This window comes from Coccinella septempunctata, chromosome 2 (assembly GCF_907165205.1).
Source record: "Coccinella septempunctata chromosome 2, icCocSept1.1, whole genome shotgun sequence".
NCBI lineage: Eukaryota > Metazoa > Arthropoda > Insecta > Coleoptera > Coccinellidae > Coccinella > Coccinella septempunctata.
The window spans coordinates 42,085,518-42,100,676 of record NC_058190.1 but is presented as its reverse complement, the minus strand read 5'-3'; the positions used below and the strand labels follow the sequence as shown (position 1 = coordinate 42,100,676).

At 36.1% G+C, this 15,159-nt stretch overlaps 1 protein-coding gene across 4 annotated transcripts in view; it reads right to left on the bottom strand.

The window, feature by feature from the left end:
• LOC123308066 (sodium channel protein 60E-like) overlaps nucleotides 1–15,159 on the bottom strand; it is a 176,680-nt gene that overhangs the window by 10,500 nt on the left and 151,021 nt on the right. For all 4 annotated transcript variants that reach the window (XM_044890601.1, XM_044890598.1, XM_044890600.1 and 1 more), the window contains 4 exons: nucleotides 7,708–7,882; nucleotides 4,945–5,066; nucleotides 2,481–2,628; nucleotides 689–983 (listed from right to left, as the gene is read on the bottom strand). In XM_044890601.1, coding sequence (XP_044746536.1) covers nucleotides 689–983; nucleotides 2,481–2,628; nucleotides 4,945–5,066; nucleotides 7,708–7,882 — 740 coding nt within the window. The remainder of the gene's footprint in view (nucleotides 1–688; nucleotides 984–2,480; nucleotides 2,629–4,944; nucleotides 5,067–7,707; nucleotides 7,883–15,159) is intronic.

Here is a 15,159-nt window from a genome sequence, read left to right as displayed (position 1 = left end):
GAGCCCACAAATATTCATCCTAAGTGAAGAGGCTCTTTTAAGAAGTCCAAGAATAGACAAGAGTTTTATGACAATTACTGCTCGAGACAATGAGGTCTTAACCAAAGACTCTAACTTTCCTGAAGGCTTGAGGTAGTACGAAAAGCCCAGAAAAGTTAATGGAGATCTGAACACTGAACATCTCGGTATACTGTCGCTGGATTAGAATTTGATGATCAGAGAATACCTCTCGGTATTACTGAACAGGGCATTGTATAATAAGCCTGATAAACATTGGAACACAAACTGGCCTTGCAAAATAAGATGTAAGGTAAATTTTGGCAGACAAAAAGAGCTTTCCTTCAATGCTTAAGATCGTATATGCGATACAAGGACCAGGACTGCACTTTTGTAGAGAGTAATTCTCTGTACTAAAGCTCACGAAAGGATATAAGAGATTCTCTACAAAATTAATGAATTATTCATTAATCAAATGAATTGAATTGAAGGATACGTGGTCGATCCTAACAAATAATTAATCTTATCTCATCATGTGACTGGCCAGAACTTGTTAATCGATCGAAAAGTTCGTACAGAGTGTCAAAATGAGTTACCTTAACATGGTCTTTTTGATACGGGATAATCGACCTTCGCTGAATCACAACTTACCACATAAGGTTATTTGCTGTTCAGAAATGTCCCTACTTACTTTTGGTAGACGTGTATCGGAAAGCAGTCCGGCGGTACTTTGGGGGGCTTGTTCCTGCCAAAACCAGGAAAACTGCCCATCCCATCAATGTACTGCCCTTTGGAGTTCCTTCTCCCGCCTACAGTCAGTTCATCTACATACGATACCAAAGTTTGCCATGGTCTACTTTCACTTCGTTCTTTCTTGTCATATTTACCCTTCGATTCTGGACAAAGAGCGGACTCTTCGTCGTGTTCTGTGTCTGCTGAAGCGCCCCTACTGATATCCTTCATTTCCACTGTTTCGGTGTTCTCATCTTTAAAATATTCGATTATAGTAAAGAGATATTTGTCACTTATAAAATTAAATGTCTCATTTTACGAGGATGTATTGATATCTAGTTAGCCTAGACCAGTTCCATGCATAAAAAAATATTGCGTTACCATAGCAACGAACAATAACTCATTAGAATGTCAGTGTGAAGTTTGAGGTCAAAAAAGTAAACCAGAGTTTACGCAATAAATTGAAAGAAAGAATATGTCCACCGAAATTGTGAAAATCGAAGTACCTGTATTTAAATAAGGGATAAGAGGTAAGAATATTTACGAAGATATGCCTAATACCCTTGGTGATCAATGTCCTTCGTATGCGACCGTGAGAAATTGGACTGCAAGCTTCAAAAGAGGTACATTTTCCATTTAAGATGATGATCGATCGAGAAGGCCAGTTTCTGTGTCAGTCCCCGAAAATATCGATGCAGTTCATGACATGATTTTATGAGACCGTTGAATTGGGCTGAAACGGATATCTGAAGCACTGAATATTTCATACGAACGCGTTCATCATAAGGTTCACGTCAATTTGGACATGAGAAAAATTGCTGCAAAATGGATCTCAAAATGTTTGAATGTGGACCAAAAGCGTGCAAGGGTAGAATCATCGCGTTCGATCTGTGCTCGATGTGAAAACGATGTAGACTTCTTGAATTGATCCTATGGATGATACTTGGGTACATTTTTACAATCCAGAAACAAAGCAACAATCGATGGAATGGCGACACTCTGGTTCTCCAAGACCTAAGTTTCTTGTCCAAAAGTCTGCTGGAAAAGTTCTGGCTTCAGCTTCTTGGGATTGACATGGAGTAATCATGATTGATTTTTTGGATAAGGGTAGAACAATAACTGAAGATCACTATTCGACATTACATTACACTATACGGGAAAAATTGAAGAGAAAAGAAGCGGAAAGCTATCCAAAGATATTTTGTTTTTGCAGGACAACGCCCCTGCACACAAATCTCATGTTGCCATGCAAAAAATTCGTGATTTAGGGTTTGAATTACTAGAACATCCCTCTCATTCACCAGATTTGGCTCCATCCGACTAGCATCTCTTTCCTCAACTGAAAAAAAATTTATAAGGTCGTAAATTTCCTTCCAACGAGGAGGTAATAAAAGCTGTGGAGGTATAGTTTGCAGAGCAAGAAGAAACATTTTTTTTAAAGGTGTAGAGACGTTGCAGGGTCGCTGTAATGAATTCATCCAATGAAGAGGAGAATATGTTGAGTAATAAAATATTTTCACATTGAAATTTTGTCTAGTTCTATAGTAGGCTAAGAATTTTTCAATACATCCTCGTATTATAGTTTTTAACTCCGATCATCGATTAAATTATCTTCATCTAGAATCTCCCTTTTAGTTACCTACTTTCAAAATAATACCTATTCAATCACTTAGTTTCGGTTGGTGACGGAATTTTATTATATTCAACTAATACAGTGAAAAGTAGTTTTCCTCTGTATTTATGAAATGTACCTTTTCCACCCGGCTTTTTCGAGAGCAGCGGATTATCCTTCTTTACTTCAGACATACTTTCGAGTGCTTCACTTTCTTCCGAGGTTCCATTGATGAGCGTTGAATACTGGTTCGATCTTCTGTGCTCCTGTACTTCTGCTATCGTTTCCTAAAAAATGGCAGTTGAATTTTCATTTTGTAAGTTGACATAGTTCAGACATAGTTGTGTTATCTAACTCATTCAAATTCAACAAGAATCATACATTTCAACATGTTGAAATGTATAGGTTGTTCCATTTAAAATAACGAAGTTGATAGCTGTGCAGAAAAAACGAAACACTTTGTATAGTTCTGAAGAATTTTAGGAGATGCTCTGCTTGAAAAGAGGAAAGTTTTATTTGAAACTCTTTATTGTAAAGTTAATAGAACTAGAGTAATCTTATGCTGCTCCACGGCGCGGACATCCTGTATATAACATGAACTGAGTGAAGTATATGCATTCATATATTGATATACAGTGTGTCTAGGTCTCTAAACACAACTGTGTACCGGTTTCGGGATCATTGTCCCTCATCAGTACATTGTAGGGTTAGATATTCAACTGGAAGATGGGCCTTGAGCAAACTCGGTGGGTCGCGTTGAGAAATATTTTCAAATCTCATCACAATGCGCCACCTCTCGCGCAAAGTCTGAACCAAACCTCACTTACTCTGCCGACTCCTACACTTCCATTCATGACACCCAGATTTAACTACTACCTGCACTCTGCACTGGAGCAACACTTTTATAGAATTGTCGTTCTCCAGTCTCTATAATATTTTTTTACGTCCAGGCAATTCAAAACACTAATGGACCTGTTCGAGAATGTTTAAACAAGAAAAAAACTTTCTTGATTTACTAAACTCATTACAATTTATAGAGACCTGCACTGTTTGTCTACACAAATAAAATAATTTTTTAGGTACCTTTATACTATTGTACTGTTTACATCAAGATAGTCAGCAGGACATGCGATTGATTCGACACGAAGTGGGGCTTATTTACTTTTTCGAAGAACACTATTGGCTGTTTTTCCCCAATTCTATTTCAGGCTTCTCAATGAACCTAACGAAAAGTTGGAAACGAAGAAAACTTGGGACGCTCCCTATTGCCTTCAAATTCGCAGTATAATGTGTTTATAGTTCAACTTCTGGAAGTTACGGATATTTCTTGTGTAGTTTTCGGAATAAGGTTATCACTCAAGAGAAAAACACGTCTTGGCTTCCATGGGCGTGCTTCTCCCTCGCGGTTCTAAGACGATATAATAATCATTGAAACTTTGTTCAAGGAATATAGAGCTATTTGTCAGGGAATATTTCTCGGAAAGATAATATGCGAGAAGAATTTGTTTGACAACTTGGCGCGGATAACTGAAAATGCTAAATTTGTCGAATTCTAGACACTAAAGAAATATATCAAGCACAAACTCTAGTTTTAACTAAGAAATTTTAGTTGTAACAAAGGCATTGAGGAGATTTGACTTAACACGGGTATTAACTGAAGTATGGGGGGTCAGAATTGGATACTTTTCTCACGTGATCATTGATATAACATTGAAAGGACGAGACAGAATTCGTTAGAATCCGCTCACTGTCTGTTCAAGTGGTATTTTTAGGGCTGCAACCCCTTAAAATCTCCTTCATTTCTATCTAAGATGTAAATTTTCAGCTCCGTTTGAAGTTTCTCTTGGTATAACCCTATAAACACAACCGTTACCAAAGAAAATGGCTTTGAAGCGTAGAAATAACTGAGGTATTTTGGTATTTTCGAATATTCTTGTAATATTTAGGTAGAGATCTAGTGCAGTAGGCTACAAGCAGTAAAAAATAACCTTAGTTTTTTTTTACAATGAAGAAAGACTATCATTATATCGAAATATCTCTTGCGTTTTTGATGTCATCAATGAGAACGTGAGGAATAATGTTCCCATTTTTAATACCACTTATCTTTGGAGGAGCGCATTTTTACATCATTTTATTCACAAGGTTTTCGAACAAGGATTCGCCACTTGCATTTTTGCCGCTGGTAGCCCACTGGTTCAAAGAAAAGGTACCTACAATCACCTGAAACCAGCGAGTAGAGAAGTAGGTGGACCCAGAGAATGCAAATCGTCATTTTCATCAGGAAAAGGGTGAAAAGTCTCGAGAAATTCGAAGAGGAGGGTTACAGCATTTTGTGCTCGATATAAAAAAGAAGACAATGTCATCACAACGAGAAATTCAATGCAATAGTGCGTTCAGAAGTTTTCAATTCAAAGTTTCATGAAAAAATGTTTGTACGAGTGTTTTATTCTTGACTAGCGCGCATTATTGGAAAGACTATTCCTTGGAAATATTCTTTCCATTAAGTAGGTACTCAATATTCACTATTATTGTTCTGGTTGTGATTGTTACTCTTCTGCATTCCAAGGAGATTTGAAGGAGTCCTGGATTTCTGAAATACTAACCTGGTATTCTGGTGGCTCGTAGCTGATGATGGATATCGGCCTGTTCATTGCCTCCTGGTAGCTCCTCTTATCTCTCGGAAAATTAACCACTGATTGTTCGACGGGTTTCCCGACGACCCCGGCTGAAAGTTGAAAAAGTTTTCAATTCATTACTTACGCACGGAGTGAAATACATCCCTGGAATCGTTCCTCGAAACGGATTGGGCATGAAAGCTATTGAATATGGAAATTAAATTACCGATTCCATTCGCTGATCAATTCGGTCACATCGAAGTGGAATTTGCGTCTAAATACACTGACAATGAGGAAGAATTCAGGGTCTCAGCATTTGCACAAAGCTCTGTCTCAGAATCAACGCTTGATTGACAGATCCATGCTTCCAATCGATAATTCAGTTCTAAGCATTCAGAATAAATTGTTTGCAAGGGTGAGTCTTTGACTTGTACGTATATTTCAACTATGGATTCTTGAGGTCATAAGAAACACCTTTTTCACTAACCATTTTTTCCGATTCACTTCATAATAAGCTGTGTCATCCCTGGAATAACAGAATTCCCTTCAAAATAACAAGCTAAATCTTCGACACTAAACATCTGTATATCTTCTAAACAGAGTTTGCATTTAGCCAAAGTATATAGGTACCAACTAAATATCAAATTACTCAAAAACGGAGCGTTATACGAAAAAATATGAAGAATACTTAGAATACTTTCATTTTCCAAAATGGTCAAATGTGTGTGCTTTCAAGTTACTTTGTTTATTTGAATTTCTTGTATTTTTATGGTATGTTATGGTCATAATGAAGAATCTGGAAGATATTGGTGGAATTTTATTAGAAGACTCATCACATCAATGGAATACTTCTTTAAGAGGTATAACTGAAAATAACTTTTTTTATGGATTTTCAACAGCCTGTATATTTTCAAGCCGATTTGGAAAAAATAGTAAATGAAAAAAGTGAATCCCTAACAGATCTCTTCTGTTAAAATATATGTACAAGACGAAAAGTCTCCCTGTATAACTTCATTCCATAGATATATTCAGGAATTAACACGTTTCAGCGATTTAATTTTGAAAACGGAACAACTGCCAAATTGTTGATCGAGCAATCAATTTCTGTGGATACCACTGTAAGTTTAACACAGGGTTTCATAAAGCTTGATCGGGGAATCAACGCTTGATTGACGAATTGACGTCAATTCGTTTTCAATCGATAATTCAGTCATGATCATTCAGAATATCATTCTCGCATCAAATCATACGTCCATTCAATAATACTCAATCGCTACTTCCTCAATATATTCAGAAATAAAAAGTTTCAAAAATTTCAGTGATTTCGTTTTAGAACGAATGGTCAAATCGTTGATCGGACAATCAAAGTTTTATGAAACCCAGTTAGTACAACACTTTTATTTTGGTAGCGATGTTTCAATTGAGAAATTTGTAGACTTATGTTTTTGTTCTTACGGCTCATTTGTTTCATTAGGTATAGAATAGAGGAAACTTGCTGAAACATTACGGAAAGGATGGTCCTTATTTTATCCATCCGGCTATGAGACAGACTCTCTTGACATTTCAATTCAGAGTGAACGGGTAAGCGTCATTCTCGGAGCAGAATTTTGTCTGGAAATATTATGATAAGACAGCTCTGTTATGAAATGAGGACTCTTACATCTCATTACTGTTCACATCTAGTGCCGTTCCAGAAAAATCAATAGCTTATATAGCTCATTAGGATATTTTCTTCAGCAGTTCAACCGGATTAGTTTATTTGAAGCCTCTTATCGATATCATAAATATAAAACGTTAACAGTGAGAGAACTCTTGGTAAATCTTCATAATTTTTAAGATTGTTACTTCGGTGAAGGAAGCTCTTGTATGGTTCTGAAAGAAACCACAGGAAATATTTCTTTCGATGACTATCTCTGGCCAAATTTCATAAGTATTTCCTCAGGAAATTTGCAACAAAAAGTTCCTCCAGAGTAGTGTTCCGTAGAATGACTACATCCCTCTAAAATACATGCATCAATTCTCTGCCACATAGACCTTCGTATACTGCTTCTGAGTTTTTATTTATTCCGAGAAAAGTATCGACTGTATCGAAATTTTGCAAGATACTTTTTTTCTCCAGAATGAAATGGGAAAAGAGAATTTTATTCCTCGAAAATCTATCCCACGAAAAGAATTTTTGAAAGAAATTCATAAGGGGTTTTTATTTTCAACCCCTAATAATAAAGTTATGAGATCTAAAAAAGTTGTTTGAGTAACATCTACTTAGTGCATCATATTATGTATAGTTTTATGACTCAGCGTTTTTTAGAACCGTGAAAAATTAAAAACTGTTAACTCGCCATCGGGCTTCCAAAGGATGTACCTATCTTGGAAGGGAGGTCGATTTCGAAAGAAATTTATAGGAAGTACCGCTGCTAATTTTCATCGAGGATTTACCCTGTATATTAAGAAAACATTTTTCCAAGATAAAGCTGCAAAAGAATACTACACCGACCATCATTAGAGATTCTCCGAGGGTTGTAGCACTCTCAATAAGCGGTTTTGGACATGAGTTCATGAGACAAAAACCACTCATTTCATATTATGTTTCATCATACCGTCTATCTTAATCCTAGTTATATTTCTCGACATTTCCGGTCCCTCGTTCAATGAAAAATTATGAGGTGGTTAAGCCCCCCTTGACGGATCCGACAAACAGCCAGTAATTCTTGTTAAAACACAACGCCAGGTGATCCAACATTTCCACCTTACCTTTCAAAGCAGCATCTTCCTCCGCCTTCTTCTGCATAACTTCCCTCACGATTTTCTCCAAACGCGTATTGTTCTCATTCTGCTTTTCCTCCTGCATTCTCTGCTCTCGCCTTTTTCGCACCAGGTCCCTTATTCTCTCGAAGCTCTGAGCCAGTTTGGACTCATCGCCAACTTCCTAGAAACAACGGAGATCATCCTAATGAAAAGAACATCACATTGTTCGTTTGAGACAGGCGTTGGGTGACGCTTTGACTTCGGAAAAGTAATGTTTCATCGGAAAGAAACGACGACGTTGACATTCGGCTTTTTCAGAGCGAGTACAGGATCTTTCGGTTGGAATTAATGAATGGACCAAGGAATTCATTATTCCTTGCGCGAATAGAATGGATGTAACGAGGTTTTTCAAAAGGAAATGTCCTCAAGTATGCAATGAACTTTGGGACTCTTATCTGTGCATGAAAATGTTTTTTAATAACCATGGTTTCGAGTTTGCTGCAACTACATTAACCACTTGTGTTTGTTGTACAATCAGGCGCGAAAATATTCATATGCAAAACAGTTAAATTTTTTTTCTGAACAAGTTAAAAACAATTACATGACGTTTGGAAAACGGCACGGTGCGCCAATCCAAAATATTAGAGTATCTTGCTACAGGAAGAAGTACCTACACATCAGAGTTTTTTTTTGTCGGTTTCGATTAGAAAACCTTCTTTTTTTTGATACTTTTTGAGTTGTCGTAAGAATACGACGAAGAAATTTATAGAAATAAATTCTAATCATTTCAATAATCCGGACACGTCTAGAGTCCGGAGTACTGAAGTTAAACTGCACAGGGTGGGCAAAATTAGTTGTCTACTGAGTTGATCTCGAGAACTATAGCAACTAGAAGAAAACGGATGACACATCTTTTAGCTTCGTTTTCTACAGTCAAAATCTCAATTTTTGTTTATAACCCAAAATCTCTGGTTCTGTTCTCAGAATTGGATTAGTATCCTGACTAACAAAAATTGAGATTTTGACGTTTTCGAACTTTTCTGTCTTTGAAGTTACAAATCTGAAACTTGAACCTTTTTAGGCACTTTTATATGTAAAATCTACTGACAAAAGATTTTTTTCCAATTCAAAAATAACAAATTTAATAAAAGTTTACATTTAAAAAAACGAAAGTTCGTCTAAATGATTCTAAATGAAAAAATATTTTGAGCTCGTCGGTGGATTCTCCGTAAAAAAGTGCCTATAGAAGGTTCAAGTTTCAGATTTGTAACTTCAAAGACAAAAAAGTTATGAGAACTTTTCGAAAATCAAAATCTCATTTTTTGCTAATGAACGAAGAATCGGAGGAGGATACGGTTTTCACCATTCTTTGTTTCTCTGAAGAAAAATTCGAAAATGTGTCATCCTTTTCCTTCTAGCTGCTATAGTGTTCGAGTTCTTTTCATAGACAACGAATTTTGTCCACCCTGTACTGACAAAAATCTAATCTACAGAGCAGGAAAACTGTTAATTTTTTTATATGAGATTTGTTGGTTTTTCGATTGACCATTTCCATTTCTTCTTCCAATGCTACGGAATACACTTACGTACCGTACCACGAACCATTTTTGTAGCAGGACTCAATAATATATGCTCTTTGAACTTCTGAAAAAGACCATCTTCATTATTGACTTTCACGATAAAAATTTCAAGATTGAATGGTTGGGTTTGTGATGATTTTGAGGCATCAAGTGCGTACTGGGGCAAATTCTATTTTTTTCTATAACTATTAACTATATGAAGCTACTATATTTATGTTTTACTCATGAATGATGAATGGAATTATGAACCCGCTTATAAGAATTTTTCAGAACTGCATGAAATGTTCGACAATTGCTTATATTATTATGTATACGGGATAATGTTTAATTGAAAACGAATCAGAAATTCTTCACCGCTGCTTTTCTCATATACAGGGTGTTCCTAAATTGAACATACAAACGAAAAGGGGAGATTCCTTAAGTGAGTTTAAGAAAAAAAAGTCCCATAAACATGGGGTCGCAAACGTTTCCTTTTCGAGATACAGAGTGTTGAAGTTTGAATTTTTTCAAGTTTTTTTCTCATAGTATCTACATTTCACAAGATATTCAACTGAAATTTGGCATAGATATTACATTTTAGAGTTCTCACCACGTGACATGGCAATTTCGATAGAAGATCTACAGGGTGATATTTTTACTGGAACACTGCCACCTGTTCTTCTGCAGAACTTTTTTTTGGTGAGAAACTGTTAATTTGAAAAAATGTAAAGAGAAGCTTTGTTCTTATACTAAACTTTTCGGTCTCTTGTAGTTTTGTCGTATCTACCAACGATTTCGAGAAAAAAAATTAACAGTTGCTCACCAAAAAAAAGTTCTGCAGAAGAACAGGTGGCAGTGTTCCAGAAAAAATATCACCATGTAGATCTTCTATCGAGATTGCCATGTCACGTGGTGAGAACTCTAATATGTAATATCTATGCCAAATTTCAGTTGAATATCTTGTGAAGTGTAGATACTATGAGAAAAAAACTTGAAAAAAATTCAAACTTCAACACTCTGTATCTCGAAAACGAAACGTTTGCGACCCCATGTTTATGGGACTTTTTTTTGTTGAACTCACTTAAGGAATCTCCCCTTTCCATTTGTACGTTCAATTTAGGAACACCCTGTATGAAGTGTTCTAATCAAAACAATTTTCCGACTATCCATAAGAAGTATTTTTTTTTATCGCCTATCTCAGAAATGAAGCGTATGCAAACCTTTATTCATATGAAGAATTCATCTTGAAAAACTCCAAAGATTATCGTTCCTAAGATTATTATTCAACTATACAGGGTGAGTCTTTGACCGGTAGAAATATTTCAACAGTAGATTCTTGGGGTCAAAAGAAACATTTTCTTCCTTTACCATTAAAAAGTGTCTGTGATATTTCAGGAGTTGGGTACTTTCGCTGAATGCAACTCTGTTTAAAAGATCCACAGATGTGTAGTTTCATAGATTTAGCTTATTATTCTGGAAGGGAATTTTGTCTTTCCAGGGGTGGCATAGCTCATTATGAAAACTTCAAATGGCTATATCTTTTTATCTGGGCCGAATCGGAAAAAATGTCATAGGAAAAAAGTGTTTCTTTTGACCCCAAGAATCTACTGTTAAAATATTTGTACGAGTCAAAAACCCACTCTGTATAATACCGATCTTTAAGAGATTTGACTGAAGAATATCTACATGAAGCTCCGTTTATTTTCTCGGTAACAAGTGGTGAAATTTCCAAGGAAATTCTTCTCAGGAGGCCTTATAGATCGTGCATGTTTCACTTCAAAATTCCTTCCTTCCTTCCTGGAGCTGAATACAATCCTGATAACGTCTTTAAGCGCCCATAACCCTTAATAAATGTATTTATTTCACTCGTGCAGGGGCCGCATTATTTTCCGTACGAAAGTGACAACTAAGGCGTCGGAAAATTGCATGAATTCGTTATGAGTCACAAAGGTATGTTCTTAGCTAAAATATCCTTTCACGAACAGGACGGTTAAATCTACCCTACAACGTTCAGGGGAAGTTTAGAACCCGGGACCGCTTCATGTTTCCTAAATTGCCATAACTGTTATCCTCAGACATAATTCTCCAGTCAAAATTGACTATGGAGATTGTGTTCGGAGGGAAATGCACAAGAAATCGCTTTTCGTAAGAGAAGAAAGTCAAAGTAGAGTGACTGAAGTTTAATTAAGTCTTAGAATGGCAAAAAAGTTGTTGTTATATTCGGATCCTTGATTGATTTGTTTTATTTTATCTTGCATATTAGCTCATTATTTTTCTCGCGAATATTTTTTACAGGGTGCAAAAATTGGAGAACTTTTTGTAACGCTTATCAGAATCATCTTGGAAAGAGGAGCAGAGACCGCCAATACCCATGCAGAGCCCTTCAGTTCGGTTTAATGTCAGTTAACAGTTTAGTGGAAATTGTGGTAATTTTTTCCTTATACACAATGGTGTTCACATTCAGTGTCCTCTACTATTTTTGAGTCCTTGATTGCTTCAGTGGAAAAGACAAAGGGCTCATCAGTGTGGTCCAGCACCCTCGGGTATGGTAAACGCATTAGCTGAATAAACCTTGATAACAATAGAACCTACGAAGGTTTAAAGCTTTAGAAAAAGCCTCTTGGCAATGTGAATCGACAATGTAACATCCAGATTCCACAATAACAGTCCTTTCAACCTTGTTGAAAATTTACTCAATCAATTTTCCTTGATGAAACATTAACCACAGTGAAATTAGACGGGGATTCCAATTTGAATAGACCATTCAGCACCTCTAATGTCGCCAGAAACGAAAATTCGAACGAGAAATTCAACTACCGACTAGACGATTAACGTTCTGTACAAACAATGCATTTCGGGTTCAGACATTATGACTGAATGCCGTACTTAGTTGCCAGCGATCGAAATAAATTATTTACCCATTTGTCCGTCTCTGTGAGGTTCCCAAATCATAATTTTTCCCTTTTTAATACGTTCAGTTTATAAGTTTGGGGTCATTCGATTTTGCTGGGTGAACCCGTGAACCTGTTGAGAATTTGTACTATTTTCTAAACAAGGTGAGTCTTTGACTCGTACAAATATTTTACCAGTATATTCTTGAGGTCGAAAAAAACATTTTTTTCCTATACCATTTTTTCCGATTCGGCCCTGATAAGGATATATAGCTATTTTAAGTTTTCCTAATGAGCTGTGCCAAACTTGAAAAAACAAAATTACTTTCAGAATTACTAATAAATCTGTGACACTACACATCTGTGGATGTTGTATTCAGTCAACTACCCAATTTTTCAAATTTCATACATCATGAAAACGGCGCATTATACAGGGTGGTCCAGATCGTAACCAAGAAATTTTAACCACGTATTCTACATCAAAAATAAGACCTAGTTTGTCATATAAACATATGTCGAGAAATGTTTCCTCTCCGAGATACGGGGTGTTAAAAATATAGAAAAAAAATGTTTTTTATTAATAACTTTCACATTGCTTGAGATATTTTTATGAAATTTGAGACATAGGTTTTGAGCGTCAAGGAACACTTTTTGCATAATATCATTTTAGAGAAAATTCGGTCTCTTGACTTTTTGCTGTACGAGGCACCGTTTCCGGTTAAAAAAATAAAACACATTCTCATGCATAAAGAAATCTCCATTAGAACTTGATATGGTAGGTACATAATAATAATTAGACTATTTTTGCTATATCAAATTTTGGCGATTTCTTCATGCATGAGAATGTGTATTATTTTTTAACCGAAAACGGTGCCTCGTACAGCAAAAACTCAAGAGACCGAATTTGCTCCAAATTAAATAAGGATTTAAATAGTAATTTTTATTGTCGGAAAAACCAGTGGCGTATCATTTTTTTATCTGAAATTATTCAGTCTCGCTGCAGTACGGACGTACTGCCAAACTCGTATATGACAAACTAGGTCTTATTTTTGATGTAGAATACGTGGTTGAAATTTCTTGGTTACGATCTGGACCACCTTGTATCTACTAGAAAATATAAAGAATACTTTTATTTGACAAAACGTCCAAATATTTCTTAGATAGCTTATATAGGTTCTTTGAATTTTTGGTATTTTTATGTTACGTAATGGTCATAATAAGAAAACTGGGAGACGTGGGTGATATCTTGTGTTAGAAAAAGATTAATCGCATAAATGAAAAACTATATTCCGAAATTCATTTCATTCGATAAAACTGTTTGTGAGATAAAACTTAAAATAAATTTTTTTTATGGATTTTTCAACAGCCCACATCTTTTGAACTGAGCCGATTCGGAAAAAATGGTAAGGAAAAAAGTGTTTCTTTTGACCTCAAGAATCTACTGATGGCCCCTTTATTCGATTTGGAAATACACCTCAGCGACATCTGACAGCGAAGGAGAACTAACTCAATTCACCACTCATAACTCTCAGAATGGAGGTAAAAGAACCAAGGTTCATAAGAGAAATGATTTTTAAATAATTAAGGATATAAATCTGATATTCATTGGGTTATTTCAATCATTTTGGTTGATAAAGTTAAATCCGAAGATTTCAGCCATAATACTGACTCTCTACCTGTGTCGGGATTCCAAATTGAATGATTCCTTGGCTCTTCTACACCTTCAAACATAAAAGACTTCAAGGTCCCAAACAACATGAATGCAAGAATTTATATCCAGCAAGATATCATGAAAAGTTTCCATGGTTTCATTTGCATAGGTACCTCCGAATTCTTAATGCCTACTTCGAATTCCAAGAGCGAAATAGAGCTAATTCTCATTTCAACGTTGTATGCAGCATCCGCTTGCATCTGAAATTTACATGATGAATTTCGGAGAAGCATGGATATGGGCATATTTAATTTAAACCCGCATCAAGTAAATATGCGCTTTTCTGCGGCAGTAAGCGCAGAGTTGGTGGTATTTCGATTTATTCTATGGGGGAGTTCAATTTAAACTTCAGAAGTGAATTCGTATCATGAATTGAATTATTCCTGAACACCTTAACCCAATTAGCGGGATGTTATCGAGAACGAATCTCATTGTGAAGTATAAAAATATTCATTTTGATGGTTTCCACTGACTAAAATCTATTGGTGAGTGACTCTGATCGAATCGATACTGAAACAACAAGCAATTAAAATCTCTGCGAGTCGTGTGGATGCGCCTGTTTGCTCACATCACGATCTTTTCCAGGTTAGTAATTAGCGATTCTGCTATCGTTGCCACTGAATCGAGAAATTAGTATGTGAGGTATCAACGAGCAGCTTCCATGACATGACATTCTATTCTGTGTGTGAACTGGCCGAAAAATTGGACGTAATGAAGAGTTGACTGGAAACATCAAATGAAACCGACATCGAATCTCGTTAGCCGAGATTACGGTTTTTCCCTCTCGATGCAGAAATATCTCGGAATGGACATTTTTGTTTATTCGTATTTCCTGGAAATGTGTATATATTTCTCTTCTCCCTGCTCTCGTTATTCAAATATGCCGAATCTGTGGATACGTGTCAGTTTGTTTGCCCCTCATTCGGGTCGAAATACAACGTGAGCAGATTAATTTCTGCAAAGTATAGTAGTAGTGATAGAGTAGAGTGACTGCATATTTGACGATGTTGATTCTTTGTAATTGCTAGCGTCGGAAATGTTTGCTCCGGGACTTGCACAAAGACGCTTCCAAATTTCAAATCACAAGGGTATAATGAATAGATGACGGACAGTCAAAGAATCACATGACAAAGATTGACTCGAAAGTGTTTCCTGCATTATAGTTTGGAAGTCAACGATGTTGAATCGGGATTTACCTGAGCGTTGTGGAGACCTAGTGGATTTTGAAGATTAGATGGTAGAAAGAAAAAAAGGTTATATGATGTATGCACTTTCAGCGGTGGGGAAAGCGTCTGCA